At 38.4% G+C, this 18,248-nt stretch overlaps 1 protein-coding gene across 1 annotated transcript; it reads left to right on the forward strand.

The window, feature by feature from the left end:
* The first annotated feature begins 15,376 nt into the window (after window positions 1–15,376).
* LOC106800056 (olfactory receptor 3A1-like) lies at window positions 15,377–16,324 on the forward strand. Its single transcript, XM_014789829.2, has one exon. The coding sequence runs from the start codon at window positions 15,377–15,379 to the stop codon at window positions 16,322–16,324; it is 948 nt and encodes a 315-aa protein (XP_014645315.1).
* Window positions 16,325–18,248: the final 1,924 nt, after the last annotated feature.

Raw genomic sequence — 18,248 nt, forward strand, 5'->3', positions numbered from 1 at the left:
CACGTGTGGTTTTATTTCTGGGCTTTCAATTCTGTGCCATTGATCTGTGTGTCTGTTTTTGTGCCGGGACCATGCTGTTTTGTTTACTATAGCTTTGTAGTATATTTTGAAGTCAGGGATTGTGATGCCTCCAACTTTGTTCTTTTTTCTCAGGATTGCTTTGGCTATTCAGAGTCTTTTGTTGTTCCATTTAAATTTTAGGATTCTTTGTTCTATTTCCGTGAAGAATGTCATTGGGATTCTGATTGGGATTGCATTGAATCTGTATATTGCTTTACATTAATATGGACATTTTAAATATGCTGCTTATTCTTCTAATCCATGAGCATGGAATATCTTTCTATTTCTTTATGTCTTTTCAATCTTTCAATAATGTCTTAGTTTATTCCTAGATATTTTACTCTTTTTGTTGCAATTGTAAATGGGATTGTATTCTTGACTTCTCTTTCTGCTGTGTATAGAAATACAATTGATTTTGTGTAAGCTGATTTTGTACCTTGCAACTTTGCTGTAGTTATTGATTAGTTCTAATAGTTTTCTGGTCTATTTTTTAGGGTTTTCATGTCAGCCACAAACAGCAAGAGTTTCACTTCTTCCTTTCCGATTTGGATACCTTTTATTTATTTTTCTTGCCTAATTGCTCTGGCCCAAACCTCCAGTATATGTTGAATAGGAGTGGCAAGAGGGGGCACACTTGTCTTGTTCCTGTTCTCAGAGGGATGGCTTTCAGTTTTTCACCATTGAGTATTATGTTGGCTGTGGGTTTGTCATATATGGCCTTTATTATGTCAAGGTACTTTCCTTCTATATGCATTTTATTGAGTTTTTATCATAAATGGATGTTGGATCTTGTCAAATGCTTTCTCTGCATCTATCGAGATGATCATGTGATTTCTATTCCTCATTTTGTTAATGTGGTGTATCATATTGATTGATTTGTGGATGTTGAAACCATCCCTGCATCCCTCGTAAAAACCTCATTTGATCATGGTGTATCATTCGTTCAATGTATTGCTGTGTTCAATTTGCTGATATTTTGTTGAGGATTTTTACATCCGTGTTCATCAGCAATATTGGCCTGTAATTTTACTTCTTTGTGTTGTCCTTGTTTGGTTTTGGTTTCAGGGTAATGTGGGCCTCATAGAATGAGTTAGGAAGCATTCTATCTTCTTCAATTTTTTGGAAATTATCCCTTTGAGAAGGATAGGTATTAAATCTTCTTTGAATGTTTGGTAGAATTCTCCAGAGAAGCCATCTAGTCCTGGACTTTTGGTTTTTGGGAGGTTTTTCGTTACTATTTCAATCTCTTTACTTGTGATTAGTCTATTCACATTCTCTATTCTTCTTGATTCAGTTTTGAGAGGTTGTATGACTCTAATAATTTATCCATTTATTCTAGGTTATCCAATTTGTGGACATATAGTTTTCCTAGTATTCTCTTATAATCCTTTGTATTTCTATGGTGTTGGTTGTAATCTCTACTCTTTCATTTTTTAACTTTATTTATTTGAAGCTTCTCTCTTTTTTTCTTTGTGAGTCTGGCTAAGGGTTTGTCAATTTTGTTTGTCTTCTCAATGAACCAGCTCTTAGTTTCATTGTCTATTGCTTTTTAGTCTCTATTTCATTTATTTCTGCTCTAATTTTTATTATTTTCCTCCTTCTGCTGACTTGGGGCTTTGTTCTTCTTTTTCCAATTCTGTCAGGGTATAGTTTAAGATTGCTTATTTGAGATTATTCTTGTTTGTTGAGGTAGGCCTGTATTGCTATAAATTTCCCTCCTAGTACCATTTTTGCTGCATCCCATAATAGTCGGTATTTTATGCTTTCATTTTCATTTGTCTCCAGGTATTATTTTGATTTCTCCTTTGATTTCTTTGTTGATCCAATGGTTGTTCAGTAGCATGTTGTTTAGTTTCCACATATTTGTGACTTTCCCAGTCTTTTCCTGTATATTATTTCCAGTTTCATAGCACTGTGGTTGGAAAAGTTGCTTGATATGATTTCAATCTTCTTAAATTTATTGAAGCTTGCCTTGTTTCCCAATATATGCTCTATCTTTGAGAATGTTCCATATGCACTTGAGAAGAATGTGCATTCTATTATTTTTGGATGGAATGTTCTATATCTATTTATTAAGTCCATCTGGATTAGTTTTTCATTTAAGGTCACTGTTTACTTGTTGACTTTCTGTCTGGATGTTCTATCCATTGATGTAAGTGGGGTGTTGAGGTCCCTTGCTATTATTGTGTTGCTGTCAATTTCTCCCCATGGGCCTGTTAATAGTTGCTTTATGTACTTGGGTGCTCCTGTGTTAGATGCATATATATTCGTAAGTGCTATGTCCTCTTGGTGGAATGTCCTTTTTATCATTATATACTGCCTCTCTTTGTCTCTCATTGTCTTTTTTATCTTGAAGTCTTCTTTGCCTGATATAAGTATGCTTTATTTTGCTTGCCATTTGCTCGGAGTATCATATTCTGTCCCTTCACTCTGAGCCTATGTTTGTCTTTAAAGCTGAGATGTGTTTCCTGGAGGTAGCATATTGTTGGGTCTTTTTTTAATTCATCCAGCCACTCTGTGTCTTTTAATTGGAGATTTCAGTCCACTTATAGGTAGAGTGATTATTGATATATAAGGGCTTAATACTACCATTTTATCTCTTGTTTCCCAGGGGTTCTATATTTCCATTGTTTCTTTTCCCTTCTATTTCTAACTGCCATTTGACTTTGGTGGTTTTCTCAGTTTTCTCTTTATTTGTGATTTGTGGCTGTGCTCTGACTTTTTGTTTAGTGGTTACCATGAGGTTTGTATAAAAGGTCTCATAGATGAGATAGTCCATTTTCTGATAGCTTCTTATCTCCATTAGCCTAAGCGGGTTCCATCCCTTTCCTCTTCCCCTCTGAGTTATTGCTGTCGCAAATTATTCTTTTTTTGTATTATGAGTTTGTGACTAAATTGAAGTTTTTATAGTTATTTTTGATGCTTTCCTTCTCTTTACCTTTTAAGTTGTAAATAAGTGTTTACTAACCTACTCTGATATAGAGCTGCAACTTTTTGATTCTATCTGTATATTTATCTCTGTGCTCAAGGTTTTGTAAACCTTGGCTTTTTAGTTTCAGATGGGAGGGTTCCTTTCAACATTTCTTGTAAGGCAGGCCTAGTGGCGATGAACTCCCTCAGCTTTTGTTTATCTGGGAATACTTTTATTTCTCCATTGTGTCTGAAGTATAGTTTTGCTGGATAGAGTATTCTTGGCTGAAAGTTTTTTGTGTTTCAGTATTTTGAATATACCATTCCATTCACTCCTATTCTGTAAGGTTTCTGCTGAGAAATCTGCTGAAAGCCTGATAGGGGTTCCTTTGTAGGTTATTTTCTTCTGCCTTGCTGCCCTTAATATTTTTTCTTTGTCATTGACTTTTGTCAGCTTTAATATTATATGCTTTGGAAAAAGTGTTTTTTGCATTGATGTAATTAGAAGTTCTATTGACTTCATGTACTTGTAAGTCCAGTTTATTCCCCAGGTTTGGGAAGTTCTCAGCTATTATTTCTTTGAACAAGCTCTCTGCTCCTTTCTCCCACCCTTCTCCCTCTAGAATACTTATAATCTTTATGTTGCTTTTCCTAATTGAGTTGGATATTTCTCAACAAATTTCTTCATTTTTTAAAAATATTAGTTCTCTCTCCTCCTCCTCCTGAAGCATTTCTATATTTCTATCCTATAAATCATTGATTCTGCCCTCTATAATGTCAGCTCTATTTTCTATGGTTTCTAGATTATTTTTGTTCTCATTAATTGTGTTCTTCATGTCCAGAATTTCTGTTTGGTTTTTTTAGAGCTTCAATCTCCTTGGTGAAGAATTCCTTTTGCTCATTAATTTTATTCCTGAGCTCATTGAACTGTCTTTCTGAGTCTTCTTGTAACTTGTTGAGTTTCTTTATGACAACTATTTTGAATTATCTGTCATTTAGAGTGTAAATTGCTGTGACTTCATGATTGCTTTCTAGAGATTTGTCATTTTCCATCTGCTCTGAAGTGCTATGGTAGTCCTTCTTGGTGTTTGATGAATTGATCCTTTGTCAGTGCATTTGTTTTAATATCAGGTCACAGATTCCACCTACAACTGCTGGTGAGGGGCAGGAGCTGTGTTTTCTGATCTCGCCCCATTGGCTGGAAGTTGTGCCAGTAGGGCTGCTCAGTGTATGTGCAGGCTGGCCTCAGCTGCTTGGTGGGTCACACACACACACACGTGGGGCCTTTGTGCTCTACTGATGGGTCACTCTCTGCAGGCAGGACTGCTGCACTCAACAGGGGAGTGGCTGAGCTGCTGCACTAGGTGGGAGGGGAGGGGAACTTTCTTTCACATGTGGGTCAGCTCTGCACTCACAAGCGGCTTGGCAGAGTCACTGTGCTTGGTGGGTGGGGCTCCCTTACAGGGGCTGAGCTGCCACCACTCGGTGAAGAGCATTCCCATGGGTGGGGCCACTGCAACAGAGTGGGCACTCTCGCAGGCTGGCTACCACTCCAAAGGCATTCATGCACAGGCCAGGCTGCCCCTGCCTCCACTTACCATCGTGTCAGCCACTGTGTGAGGACCCATGACCTGGATTGCTGCCACCAGGGAGGGGGAGGGGTCCACTCACTCAGTTCCACCACTTTCCAAGGATCCAGTCCAACCACCTTCAGCTGTATGGCCGTGTGGATCTCTCAGGTGTCCCATTGTGCTGTATGGGGAATCCTCTGTTGGTTAATGAATGTCCATTTAGTTGTAACTTAGAGGGAAGAGGCAAAGGGAGCAACTCACTCTACCATGATGCTGATTTCACTCTCCTGTTCTTGGTGTTTGAGCTCCACAGGGTTTCTGCTACTTCTTCCTTATAGTCCAGAGCTTTCCCAGAGCTATTTTCACTGGTTTGTAGTTCTTTATTTATTGTTTTGCTGGGGCAAATGAGCATTGGGACTTCCTGTCCTGCCATCTGGCTGATGTCATGGCCTCCTGGGAATTGTGTTTTAATGTCCTTTACCTCTTTTTCTACCATATTATTAACTTTTTTTTTTACTAATTTGTAGAAAGTGTTTATGTATTGTGGTTATGAACCTTTGACAATATATTTTGCAAATAATTCCACACAGTTTCCCAATTCACCATTTTCTTTCATCTTTGTTTTGATGTCTTCCAACAATTTGAAGTTAAATATGTTTATGTTTTCAAATATTTCCTTTTTAATAAACTTATGGGCAATATTATTCTTTCCCAATGATCTCTGAACAACTTCTGGAGTGCCAATTAAATATAGCTTTCATCTGTCTATACCAATTTATTCTCAATGTTTCTTACAGTCTTCATTTTCCATCTTTTTAAATATCTCTGTGCTACGTTCTGGATAAGTTCTTCTAGCCTATATTCTTGCCCAGTAATTTTCTGTTCTGCTCTGTCTAGTCTGCTGCCAAAACTGTTTATTGAGTTTTCAAAGCTAGTATATTTTTTATTTATGGAAGTTCTCTTGATTTTTTTAGAATCTTATTCCAAGTCACTTTTCATAGTTTTTGTTCTACAGATATTTGCAAGTTTTTTAAAATTACTTTAAACAGAGTAAGCATAGCTGTTTATTACTGTGTATTTCAATATAGTCCTTATGGGTCTCTTTTGCTGTCTCTCTTTTCTTCTAGTTCTTAGTCATGATGCTTTGTTTCATCATGTGCCTGCTGTTACTGGTTGGATTGTGTCCTCCAAAATAGATATGTTGATGTCCTAACTCCCAGTACTTCAGAATGTGACCTGGGAAATAGGGTCATTGCAGATGTAGTTAGTTATGTTAGGATGAAGTCATACTGCAGTAGAGTAGGCTTCTAATCCAATATGACCAGTGTCCTTGTACGAAGACAGCCATGTGAAGACACGAACACACAGGGAGAACGCCATGTGAAGAAGAAGGCAGAGATTGGAATTATGCACTTGTAAGCCAAGGAATGCCAAAGATTACTGGTAAACCACCAGAAGCTAGGAAGGAGGTAGGAAGGATTCCCCTACAGGTTTCAAACGTAACATGGCCCTTCCAAAACCTTGATTTCAGACTTCTAGCCTCCAGAACTGTGAGACAATAAATTTCTATTTTAAGCCACCCAGTTAGTAATACTTTGTTATGGAACTAATATATCTGGGAACTAATATATCTGGTTTTCTTTGACTGTGTGCTAGTCAGACAATGTCTTACTGAAAAGTAATTATATAATAATTTAACACTCAGGATGAAGGCATCTTCTTCCAAAGATCATTTACTTCTTTCAAAGATGATTTGTTTCTGCTTCCAGTGGCACATGGTGGCTGTCTTAGCATGTTCGGACTACTAGAATATCACAGCCTAAGTGGCTTATAAACAACAGAAACTTTTTTCTCACAGTTCTGGAGGCTGGGAAGTGAAGTCAAGGTGCCAGTAAATTCAGTGTCTGGTGAGGGCCCACTTCCTGGGTCATTTTATAGATGGCCATCTTCTCGCTGTGTCCTCACATGGCAGAAGGGGTGAGTGAGCTCTCTGGGGTCTCTCTTATAAGGGTACTAATCCCATTCATGAGGTCTCCATCCTCATGACCTAATCACCTACCAAAGACCACACCTCTTAATATTATGTCTTTGGGGGTTAGGATTTCAACATATGGATTTGAGGGCGACACAAACATTCAGTCCATAACACCAGGCAGGCATACCTGTCTGACACAACTCAAAACTTGGTTCAAGCTTTAAAGATCTCTGACAACCAGGATAATGTGTACCTAGCCTGAAATACCTGTGAAGGCTGGTTTGTGTTCGTCTCTCTCTTCTTACATTAGTATAATACTGGAGTAGTCATTTCCCTCTTTTACCCAAGAATTATTTAGGAAAGTATATTTAATTTCGTTGTGTATTTTATTGATGCTTATGCCATCATTTATAAATTTTTGTGTATAGCATTTATATAGTTTTATGTTTAGAAAAATACTACTGAATGATGAAAAGCCTTAACAATTATATATTACATCCTTAAGCCAACAATTCAAGCTTAACACTGGGGTTCAGCTCCCCATAAGACACAAATACAAGATTATAATTCTTTACAGTGAGAATAAGTAGCAGATGAAATGGGAGAGCAAGAGAGTTAGACTGTAGGTAGCAGCTGGAAGTCAATCTCAGTGCAATGGCCCGGGCTATTGGAGTGGATCAGAGGCTGCTATTATGAGAGTTGGATGCCTTAGGCTCATCCCTGGAGCATAGTCCATGGTGCATTTGAGCAATATTTATCACAAACAACAGAATCTAAAAGTATATTGTTTGGAGGAGATGGGTTAATTGGAAGGGGGTGGGAGAGTAAATCACATAGTATAATTGTTGAGATCATGTACCTTGGAATCAGACAACTCCAACTCCTACTCCTCAAAGTCCTAATTGTGTGGTCTTAGGCAAATTACTGAATCACTCTGAACCTCAATTTATTTATCTGTAAAGTTGGAATAATAAATGTATCTACCTCATAGAATTGTTGTAAGGAATGATTGGGATTTAGTGTATATAAAGCTCATGGTATTGTGTCACGTACATAACAAGCACACAATAAATGTTATCAATTAACATTATGTTAATAACAACATTGGTGGTCTCCTACTAGGAACTTTATGTGTGTTACTTCATTTAATCCTCCAGTCAACCCTAGGAGGGGATATTATTCTCAATCCACAAACAAGGAAACTGGGGTCCAAAGGGGTTCATTAGTTGCTAGTAACTGGAAGAGCAGGTCTATCCATCTACAAAGTCTAGCAGGCTTCCCAAAGAGAGGATGCTACCACATGGGCTTGGGTGAGTAATTAACTGAGGAAGACATAAGAGCCCAAGGGCTGCACTATACAACCTCTCCAACTTCCTGTCTCTCAACATCTCTGTCACTAGACTTTCATCTTCTAAGGACCTGGTCCATAAAAATCATGGTGGGGGCAACTTCTGAGGGGGACCCGGGTCCCTCCTAGCGCAGCACAGGGCTTCTGCTGCCTCTCTCAGAATCGTTATGGGACTCCCAGGACACAGTCTCTGTGACCCTCACTAACAAGGCCCTGAGTGGGAATGCACTTTTTTCCTGAGGATTCACTAAGAATTGAAGTTGGAAAGAGCTTCTCCAGGTTTTGCCTCGTTTCTTGGGTTTCCTCCTCATGCCCAGGTTTAGCAGTCAGCTTGTCTCTGCCCCCTGGTCCCATTTGGACCAGACATATGGGAGAGCAAAACCCTCAGTCTGGAGACCCAGATTCAGTCCTGGCTCCACCACTAGTTTCTTGGATGACTTTGGGAATGCAGACAGCTCTCCTATGTCCCCACCTGTTAAATGGAGTAATTATAATAACTTTCCTAATTAGCCCTGTATATTAACATGGGAGATGGAGATAAAGATGTTTGGGAAAATTCTAAATCACCACAGAGGTATGGGTACCACTGCAGTATTTATTAGTGCTTGTATTTTTTACCTGTCCTTAGCTCTCCCCACTTCCTCCTCCCCCACGATGGGCTAATTTCGAGGTATCAAGAGGATAACAATATGGTGGAGAAGTCTCAGGACAGAGATGGTCCTGGCCTCTCTTTATCTCATATCCGTATATATATAGCCCCTTACCTCTCCCCTGGAGGAGCTGACTGATCTTGTGCAAGCTCACCCCCTTAACATCCCTCTCCACAGAACCTCACTGGCCTCTGTGTCATAACAAGGTGAGTTCTTCATGTTCCTCCCTCTTCTCTCGTGTCACAGGGAAGGGACTTTAGTTGTTACTAATTAAGCCAAACCTCCTGGTCTTACAGATGCAGCAATCAAGATCTCAAAAGCAAAAATAAGAGATTTTTCAGGATGACATCTCAGGTGATGGAAGAGCTGAGACCATAACCCAGAGACTGAGGTTCCTCTTCCAGGCGCTCTTACCAATTCCCTCTTTTTGTTTTAGATGAAGCTTGTTTTCTGACTCTGTTAGGGGTGAGTGGGAGGAGGTTCAGTGTTCAACTTCCCCACCCAGAACCCAGTCCTTACTGGGCAGGCTGACCAGATCCCTAAGACCACCCCTAGTGCGTGAAGGACCTATTGGAATTTATGAGCAAGGAGTGGTCACAGCATAATCATGGGAACCTGGCTAGGACTGCCAGTACTATGTTGAATAAAAGTGGCAAGAGGGGGCATTCTTGTCTTGTTCCTGATCTTAGAAGAAAAGATTCCAGCTTTTCACTGTTGAGTATGATGTTAGCTGTGGGCTTGTCATCTGTAGCCTTTATTATGTTGAGATACATTCCATCTATACCTAATCTGTTGAGAGTTTTTTTTCATGCAAGATGTTGAATTTTGTCTAATGCTTTTTCTGCATCTATTGAGACAATCATATGATTGTTATACTTCATTTTGTTCATGTGGGGAATTTTCATTTCATTCCGTTGTTCTGTCGTGCTATTCTTGAGCCAGTAGCAAGTGTTCTTATTGTTGTGGTTTTGTAATATGTTTGAAAGCTGGGACACTTAGTCCATCCTCGCTAGTGACTGTAATTTTCCTACATGCTCTTCTTGCTAGTTTTTCTTATGAACTTTAGATACAGCTTTTCTTTTAAAAATATATCGTATTGGCATTTTTTCATTGGGAATTGCCATAATTTATTGATTATTAAGGGATAAATGATGTCTTAATGATACTGAATCTTCCAGTCCAAGAACATAACATATTTTTCCATTTGTTCAAATCTTATTTTGTATTTTCAGCTTATTTTAATGTTTTCTTTATGAAGTTATTTTACATTCCTTGTTAAATGTAATCCCTGAGAAGTACATCATCTTTCTTATTGTTATTGATTATTCTTGTAAGCATGGCATTTTCTTCAATTATATGGTCTAATTGTTAAAAAAAAATTTGTATTTGTACATGTAAGCTACTGACATCTGTACATTAATTTTTAATCCAGGCATCTTGCTGAACTCTTTTATCATTTATAGTAGTTATTTCTCATCTGATTCTTGTTTTTCCAGATATATAATCTATTAACTACAAATAATTATGATTTATCTCTTCCTTTCCAATTTTTATACCCTAGTTTCTTTTTACTGTGTAATTGCCTTGGCCAATTTCCAGAAGTGTATAAAATCACAGGTAATTAGGCTTTCTTTCTTGTAGTTAATGGGAATGCCTCTTGTATTTCCCATAAGGAATTGAAATAGCTCTATGATTCCCGTTAAGCAAACCTCCATTCTTCCTATTTTAAAACAATATTTAAAATCAGTAATGGATAAAATACTATCTAATGCCTTTTCAAATTTGTAGATAGAATAATGTTTTTCTCTCTTAATCTAATAATATAATTTAATATACCAACGTTTTTAATAATTTTAAGCCATATTTGCATTCTTGGATAAATTCGACTGGTGATGAAAATTTTTTGTTTTATATTTCTGGTTGCTGTGTCCTAATATTTCATTAGGAATTTTACACGAATATCAATCAATGAGATTGCTTGTACATTTCTTTCTGTTTTCTTTTTTTTTTTTTTTTTTGGTATACTTTGTGATTTGAGGTATCAATGCTCTCTCCATAAACTTAATTTAAGAAACTTTCCTCCTTCTTCAATATTCTGGTATAGTTTAAACAACACTGGAGAAGTCTATTCCTTAAAGATTTGACACAATTTCCCTATTTCTTAACTGGTGGTGGACGCTGGTGGTGGGATAATGGAATGGAGTAGCTCTAGCTTTTAAATAACTTTCTCTATTTTTTCTATAGTAGTTAACCTGATTCAATTTTTCATGTCTTTTGGAATGAGTTTTCATAAATTATACTTTCATCAAACCCTGTCCATTTTGTCCAATTTTTTAAAAAAATTTTGCATAGATGGGGGAACAGTGACCTTTTAAGTAGATTTTTATCTTTTAATGTAACTGTGATTATTTCTCCCTTATCAATTATTATTTTATAGAATTGTGTTTTCTTCCTTTTTCTTGACTGTGTTAATTTAAAATTTGTTAATTTCATTTCCCCCTCCCCCCACCCAAAAGCGATCTCTTTGAACTTGTTTATTAGTTCTGTTTTCTCTTTTCTAATCGAGTTTTGCTTTTACCATTACTATTTTTCTTATAGTTCTTTTTAAATTTCTTGATTTGATCATTTAATCAATTTTCTTTCTTTTTTGTTTTTAATATATTTATTTAAGGCCATGAATTTTCTTCTGAACGCTGATTTAGTGATAATCCATATGTTCTAATGTGTGTTGATTTCATGATCTTCTTTTTCCCCTCCCCCAGAGATTCTTCAGTTTTAGTTTTGATTGCCTCTTTGGTCCAACTGTTTCTCAAGGATTTTTTTAAATATTGGTATTTATTTTAAAAAATTATTTTCTTTAACTTAGTTTTTGATTAAATATTATTGCCTGTATTATTTATTCTTTTGGAATTTACTGAATTTCTGGTTTATATGTGCTCTTTTGGGGACTGAATGTTTCATGGGCACTCGGGAAAGGTGTACGTATCGATTAGCTCTACGTCTTGAATAATTAGATTGACATTTTTACAGTGTGACTTTATTCTGTCAAGTTAACTCTATTATGGACTGAAAGTCACTAAAATTCACTAACTAGGGCCGGCCCCGTGGCTTGGCGGTTAAGTGCGCGCGCTCTGATGCTGGCGGCCCGGGTTCGGATCCCGGGAGCGCCCCGAGGCACCACTTCTCCGTCCAACGCGAGGCCGAGTCCCACGTACAGCAACTAGAAGGATGTGAACCTATGACGTACAACTATCTACTGGGGCTTTGGGGGGAAAAACTGAATAAATAAAATCTTTAAAATTCACTAACTACTCTCCTGTTTCTGGCTATTTCTCCTTGAAATCCTGCACTTTCCGCCTTATGTAATGCAGGTATTTGGAGCATCGTTTTGATAACTATTACGTCTTCTTGCACCTTTATAATTACAAAGTGCTCTTTTTATTCTGATTTAGCTTATGCCCTTTTCGAATTCAATTTGATCTGATATTAAGATCTTGATCTCTGCTTTATTTCGTTTACATTTGACTGGTATTTTTTCCCTTTCAATCTTTCTGATTAACTTTGCTTTGGCTACATTTAGGAATCAGCAGAGCTGGATTTTTAGATCCAATATGAAATTCTTGTCTTTTACTACATGAGCTTAGCTCGTCCAATTTCATTGTTATCTGTATGTATGATTCTAATTCTGTTCTATCATTTCATGTCGTGTTTTTTGCTTTTACTGTTTTAAAAAATTCTTTTATTGTAAGATCTATGTTTGTTTCACTTTGTTTTAAATGTGTGTTTACTCTGACAATTTGGAAGGCTTGTTCTGGGGGTTCCATTTATAGCAATAATTTAACTTATAGTTCTAAAACTCTATATTTTTAGACATTGTCAATTAATTTCCTAGTATAAGCAATGATGAAATTAGTATATTTCCTTTTCTTCCCCCTTTTCTCTTTCTCCTATACCATGTGATTTGTTTGATTATATTATCTTAATCTTTTCCTCGGTACTGGTTTGTGTACTTATACCTATGGTAAATAATTTATCAGGTTTAAATGATATGTTAAACAATCAATAAATGGAAAATTCATTTTTAAACAATAAGTCTGGAGATAAGGGGTTGTTAATTTGGTGCTTCAGGAAAATCATCAGGGAGCCCTGGGTCTTTGTTTTCCTGCTTAGCATTCGCAATGTTTGCTTGTTTGTTTTCAAATAGACTTTGGAGAAGTTTTCAGTTCACAGTAAAATTGTGCAGAAGGTACAGAAGTTTCCCACATACTCCTGCCCCTACCATACATAGCATCCCCCATTATCAACATCCCTCACCAGAGGGGTGCATTTGTTAGAACTTGTAAAGCTGTATTGACACATCCTTAGTATCCAAAGACCATAGTTTACATTAGGGTTCACTTTTGGTGTTGTACATGCAAAGGGTTTGGACAAACTTATAATGACATGTATCCACCACTACAGCATCATACAGAGTGGTTTCACTGCCCTAAAAATCTTCTGTCGAATGATATCTTTTAACATTTGGCTATGGAGTATGAGGAAATCAGCACATCTATACTTCCTCCCATCTCGCCTCTTCCTTTCTGTTAATTATAACCATTTTACCTTTTCAGATTTGAAAAATATTTACATTTTATTCTATGCCTATAATTTCCACAAATGTTTTAGTTTTGGTCCTACAGTTAAATACATTTAAAACTAACTACCTGTTCATATTCTGTGGTTTTCCCATTTTTGTCTTTATTGGCTGAAGTCTTTTTTAAAAAAATTCTGCTAAAAAACTGTGAAGTCTTATTTTTTAAGAGTGGCTAATATTAACAATATTCCTTGAATTCTTGCCTTGCAAAATTAACCTTATACTTGAATGATAGTCCAGATGGTTACAGCATTTTGGGGTCACTTTTTCTTTTCTTACAGGCATTGCAGGCACTTTTTTCATCGTATTCCAGTTCTGAATGCTGCTTTAAAGTAGTGGGATGCCAGCTTAATTTCTTTCCTTTAAAATTGACATGATCTTTTTTGGCCTGGCTTTTTTTAAAAATCATGGATTTCCAGTAATATTACAGTGGTATGTAGTAGTGCTGGAATGTTGCATGAATTTTTCCAAGAGCAAGGTGGGCCATTTTCAATCTGTAGATTCAAATACTGTCTTCTTTTTGGAAAAAAATTTTTGATTGAAATTTACCTTCAAATAATTGTTCTTTCCCATTATTTTCGTCTCTTTCTTTGACAATTCCAATTCTACATTTTTTTGGATCTCCTTTTTTTTTTTTTTTTTTGTGAGGAGAACTAGCCCTGAGCTAACATCCGATGCCAATCCTCCCCTTTTTTCTTGAGGAAGATTGGCCCTGAGCTAACATCTGTGCCCATCTCCCTCTGCTTTATATGGGACGCCGCCACAGCATGGCTTGACAAGTGGTGCATTGGTGCGTGCCCGGAATCTGAACCGGCGAACCCCAGCCTGCTGCAGCGGAGCACGCACCTGGCGGGCCACTGGATCTCCTTTTTTATATCTCTACATCTATCACTTTCTCTCTTTTTCCATTTCATTTTGTTATCTTTGTAAGTATTGTTCCTGTCTGTATCTGAATTTTTTCCATTGTGCTGTTTCTAATTTTGTTTTTCTTTTTGTCGTAACTTTACATTTCTTAAACATTTGTTCCTATCTTCTTCCAGCTCGTATTTTATGTTCTTCTTACCAACTCTTACCTCAGTTCTGGTATTTTTACTTTGTAGTCTTATTTTATAGAGGAAAATGCTTCCTTAAGCTTTTTCAGATTATGTTGAAATGTTTGATCACAATTTTCATCTGTTGCATGGCAACCATCTTACACGGAGTGAATTATATCTATTTGTTTTTCTTATTTCTTTCCTTCTTTTTGTTTATGGAATCCTTGTATAGATCCGTTGACTCTTTGAATGAAGTGAGTTTTTCCTGAATTAGCTATTTGCAGGAGCCTTGTATCAGAAGCAGCTAACATCATGTTCTAGCCTAGTAGAAACTTATCTTATGATTCAAGATTAGGGGTGAGTTATTTTAGCTTGTCCTTGTCTGTAATCAATGTAGATAGGTAACTGTAGCCCTGTTGTAGGTTATTTTCTTTATCTCTCACCTCCAGTTTCATGCCATGTCCATAGCCTGCAGATACAGCTTGCCTGTGAGGTTGCCCATTAGCTATTCCCTGATTCTTGAATCCAAATCAGGGTCACAGAAGGCAGTGATGCCATACTATGCACCCTGCTCTCATTCTTGCAAAAAAGGCTTTTGATTTTGTTTCTTAGCAAGTGACCTTTTTCTTTGGAGAACTGTATTTGTCTAGCATTTTAACAGCATGGATTTTCTCTCCCTGCCACTCTCCTGTTTGATCTCCACTATTCCTGAAGCCCTCTCATCTAGTTTGTGGATTAGAGTATTGAATATTTACTAAATTATTTGAAGATAAATCTGTATTTTTATTCTTCTTCTGCTTGTCTTGGGAAGGGATGAGTTTTGAGAAGAGAAATTTCCAAATTTAGTCTGCCATGTCCAAACCAGAAGTACACTTTCTGTTTATTTGATTTTCTTAAGGGTTGTGTCAGTCATAATCTCCAGACATAGATTCTGTCATCTGGGAGAGAGAGAGAGGTCCAGAGTGGTGATGTCACTTGTCCAAGCACCTGAGAATGTAGTAAAGCTATGGAGGTAAATGTAGTGAGAGAGTTAACAGTGTTACATGGTCTGAGGAGTGGGAAAGTCCTTACTTGGGGATGGGAAACTTACCAGAGGGCTCAGCATGTAGAAGGAAATGTATTTCTTCTCTTTTAATAAATATGTTTAGAGGAATGATTCTTTACCTCCTTGGATGTTTCCTTGCAGGTACTAATGCAGCCAAAATATGGGGCCAATGGGACAGCCGTGACTGAGTTCATCCTGCTGGGCTTGGTGGAGACACCAGAGCTGTGGCCAGTTGTCTTTGTACTCTTCCTCTTTGCCTACCTGGTCACAGTTGGGGGCAACCTCAGCATCCTGGGAGCCATCTTTGTGGAGCCCAAACTCCATACCCCCATGTACTTCTTCCTGGGGAACCTATCAGTGCTGGACATTGGGTGCATCACTGTCACTGTTCCCTCAATGTTGTGTCATCTCTTGTCCCACAAGCATAGAGTTCCCTATGGAGCCTGCCTCTCCCAGCTCTTCTTCTTCCATTTCCTCGGTGGGGTGGACTGCTTCCTGTTGACAGCCATGGCCTATGACCGATTTCTGGCCATCTGCCGGCCCCTCACTTACAGCCCTCGAATGAGCCCGCCAGTCCAGAGGAAATTGGTGGTTGTGTGCTGGGCCTGTGCCTTCACCAATGCACTGACTCACACTATAGCCATATCCACACTCAACTTCTGTGGCCCCAATGTGATCAATCACTTCTACTGTGACCTCCCACAGCTCTTCCAGCTCTCCTGCTCCAGCACCCAACTCAATGAGCTGCTGCTCTTTGCTGTTGGTTTCATAATGGCAGGCACCCCCATGGCTCTCATCGTCACCTCCTATGCCCATGTGGCAGCTACAGTTCTACGAATCCGCTCAGTGGAGGGCAGGAAGAAAGCCTTCTCCACATGTGGGTCTCATCTCACTGTGGTTGTCATATTCTATGGTTCAGGTATCTTTAACTACATGAGACTAGGTTCTGCCAAGCTTTCAGATAAGGATAAAGTTGTTGGAATTTTTAACACTGTCATCAACCCCATGCTGAATCCAATCATCTACAGCCTCAGGAACCCTGATGTGCAGGGAGCCCTCTGGAGGGTGCTTACAGGGAGGAGGTCACTGGCTTGATGAGGTCTCAAATGTCACCTCCTCCTTTTCTCTTTGGACTAAAAGAGAAATCCTCTGGGGCCAGCAACTGGGACAGAAGGTCCAGAACTGCTTCTATCTCCCTGAGCATGAGAATTTTTTGTAGGGGATTATAGTTATTATTTCCAAAGAAGCTCTGCCCAATTATATGTAATAGGTGTGTAGGTTCTGCTAGGCCAGCACCCTTGACAAACTACAACTTTAGTCACAGTGTGCTCCCTTTTCTGGGTGGAAGTTAAACCTGGGAAGACTTGAATGATTACAGGTTCATATCCCAGAGGTTGGTTATACTCTGGGTTCCCAAAAATATCCCAGCGAACTTCCCCCCCAACCCCGACCCCAGGGGATCATATGATTCCCTCAAGTTCAGATGTGCTTGGTCTGTTTATAAAAATAGGCCTGGAGATCAGGACTTTTCATTTCTCCAATCGGGCTTCCACAAGCCAAAAAGCTAGCTCGTTTCCTATCACACAAAGATCCCATAGGATATAGAGGGGAGAGACAGGTAGCTGTATGGTCATGTATTCTCTAGTAACTCTGGAGAACACAATCCCTGTGTGCAGCTCACAGACCTGTTTTTAAATTTTAAAACTCCATTAACATGTATGATATATCTTATGACACAAAAATGAATCATCCTCACCTATCCTTCCTCATATCTTTCAAATCTTTTGAAGAGATAAGCATTTATAATCTAAATATTATTTCAACATCAAAAAATCCTGAATATTCCATATGAAATTCCCCTGTAAAATGTCCCCCTCAATTCTCAAACCTGCTCTCTAAGACAACCCATATCTCTAAATACAAGTCGTATCGTTATGCCTCACCCTAAAGTTCCCTTATCAGTAGGAGAGCATGTCTCTAACCTAGAACATTATCTCATCTTGTTTCCTGCCTACCAGCTTTTATTCCAGTCATTGTTTAGCTTAATTTTCCTTCTAGCTTCCCTTTTAGAACTAATTGCCCATTTCTGGCATCTCTACTGTGCTACTGGTGTTTCCCAATTAATTTCCCTAAAACTTCCCTTTGGCCTGCACATGTGGCTTGGCTTCTCCATGATATTTTACGCAGGCAAATGGAGTGACAGGAAGGGGTAAGATGGAGTTGAAGAGAAAGGACATGAGAGAAGGACACAAAACAAGATTGGACGTAGAGATGAAAGATGAGGAATAGGGAGAAATAGGATAGACTTGCAAGCAAAAGGGATTGAGAAGGAAGGATAGAGGTACTGGAGAGGACCATTTGGGTCATGCCTGCTAATACCTTGGAAAGAATTGGGGAAACATGGCTCTTTCTGGTTCTTTTTTAGTCACCAGGCAAACTTCAGGGATACAAAGAGAGAGCTTCCTCCAAGGGTCACGAAAAGCATCAGAGAAGACCTGAAACATGGTTCTCACCACATCACTTCCTCTCATTCACAGTGTTCTTGACCTTGAGTGAGTTCTTTCCTTTCTCTGGGCCTTTCCTTGACAGACGCACAAGGTAGTCTTCAAGGTTCTTTCACCTCTGGTGTATTCTACTGTCTCAATGAACAGAAAGACTGTCTCACTCTGTTCACCCTGAAGAGTTACCACATCTTCCACCCTCACTTCTTCTATCCACCAGCATTAAACAGTGCTGCAAACAGAGCTTATTGTTCACTTCCAAAAATCCCTGTGTCTCTGGCCTTTCTTCCGTATGAACACTCATCTAAAGCCTCGAGGGACGATTTGATGTGGCATCATCACTGGAGTGGAATGGATCAACTGGTTCAGCATCATAAAGAATGACCAAGGACACTGGTTCCCAGCACTCTGTCCACCATCCAAGATCATAGGGTTTCTTTAACAACTTGAGAGATTTCCTTTCCTTTGAAATTTGTCTCTTCTTTTTTATTCCAAACTGACATTTCTTTGCTGCTTAT

Source organism: Ceratotherium simum, chromosome 16, assembly GCF_057802395.1.
Source record: "Ceratotherium simum simum isolate JZ-2026a chromosome 16, ASM5780239v1, whole genome shotgun sequence".
NCBI classification, from domain to species: Eukaryota; Metazoa; Chordata; class Mammalia; order Perissodactyla; family Rhinocerotidae; genus Ceratotherium; species Ceratotherium simum.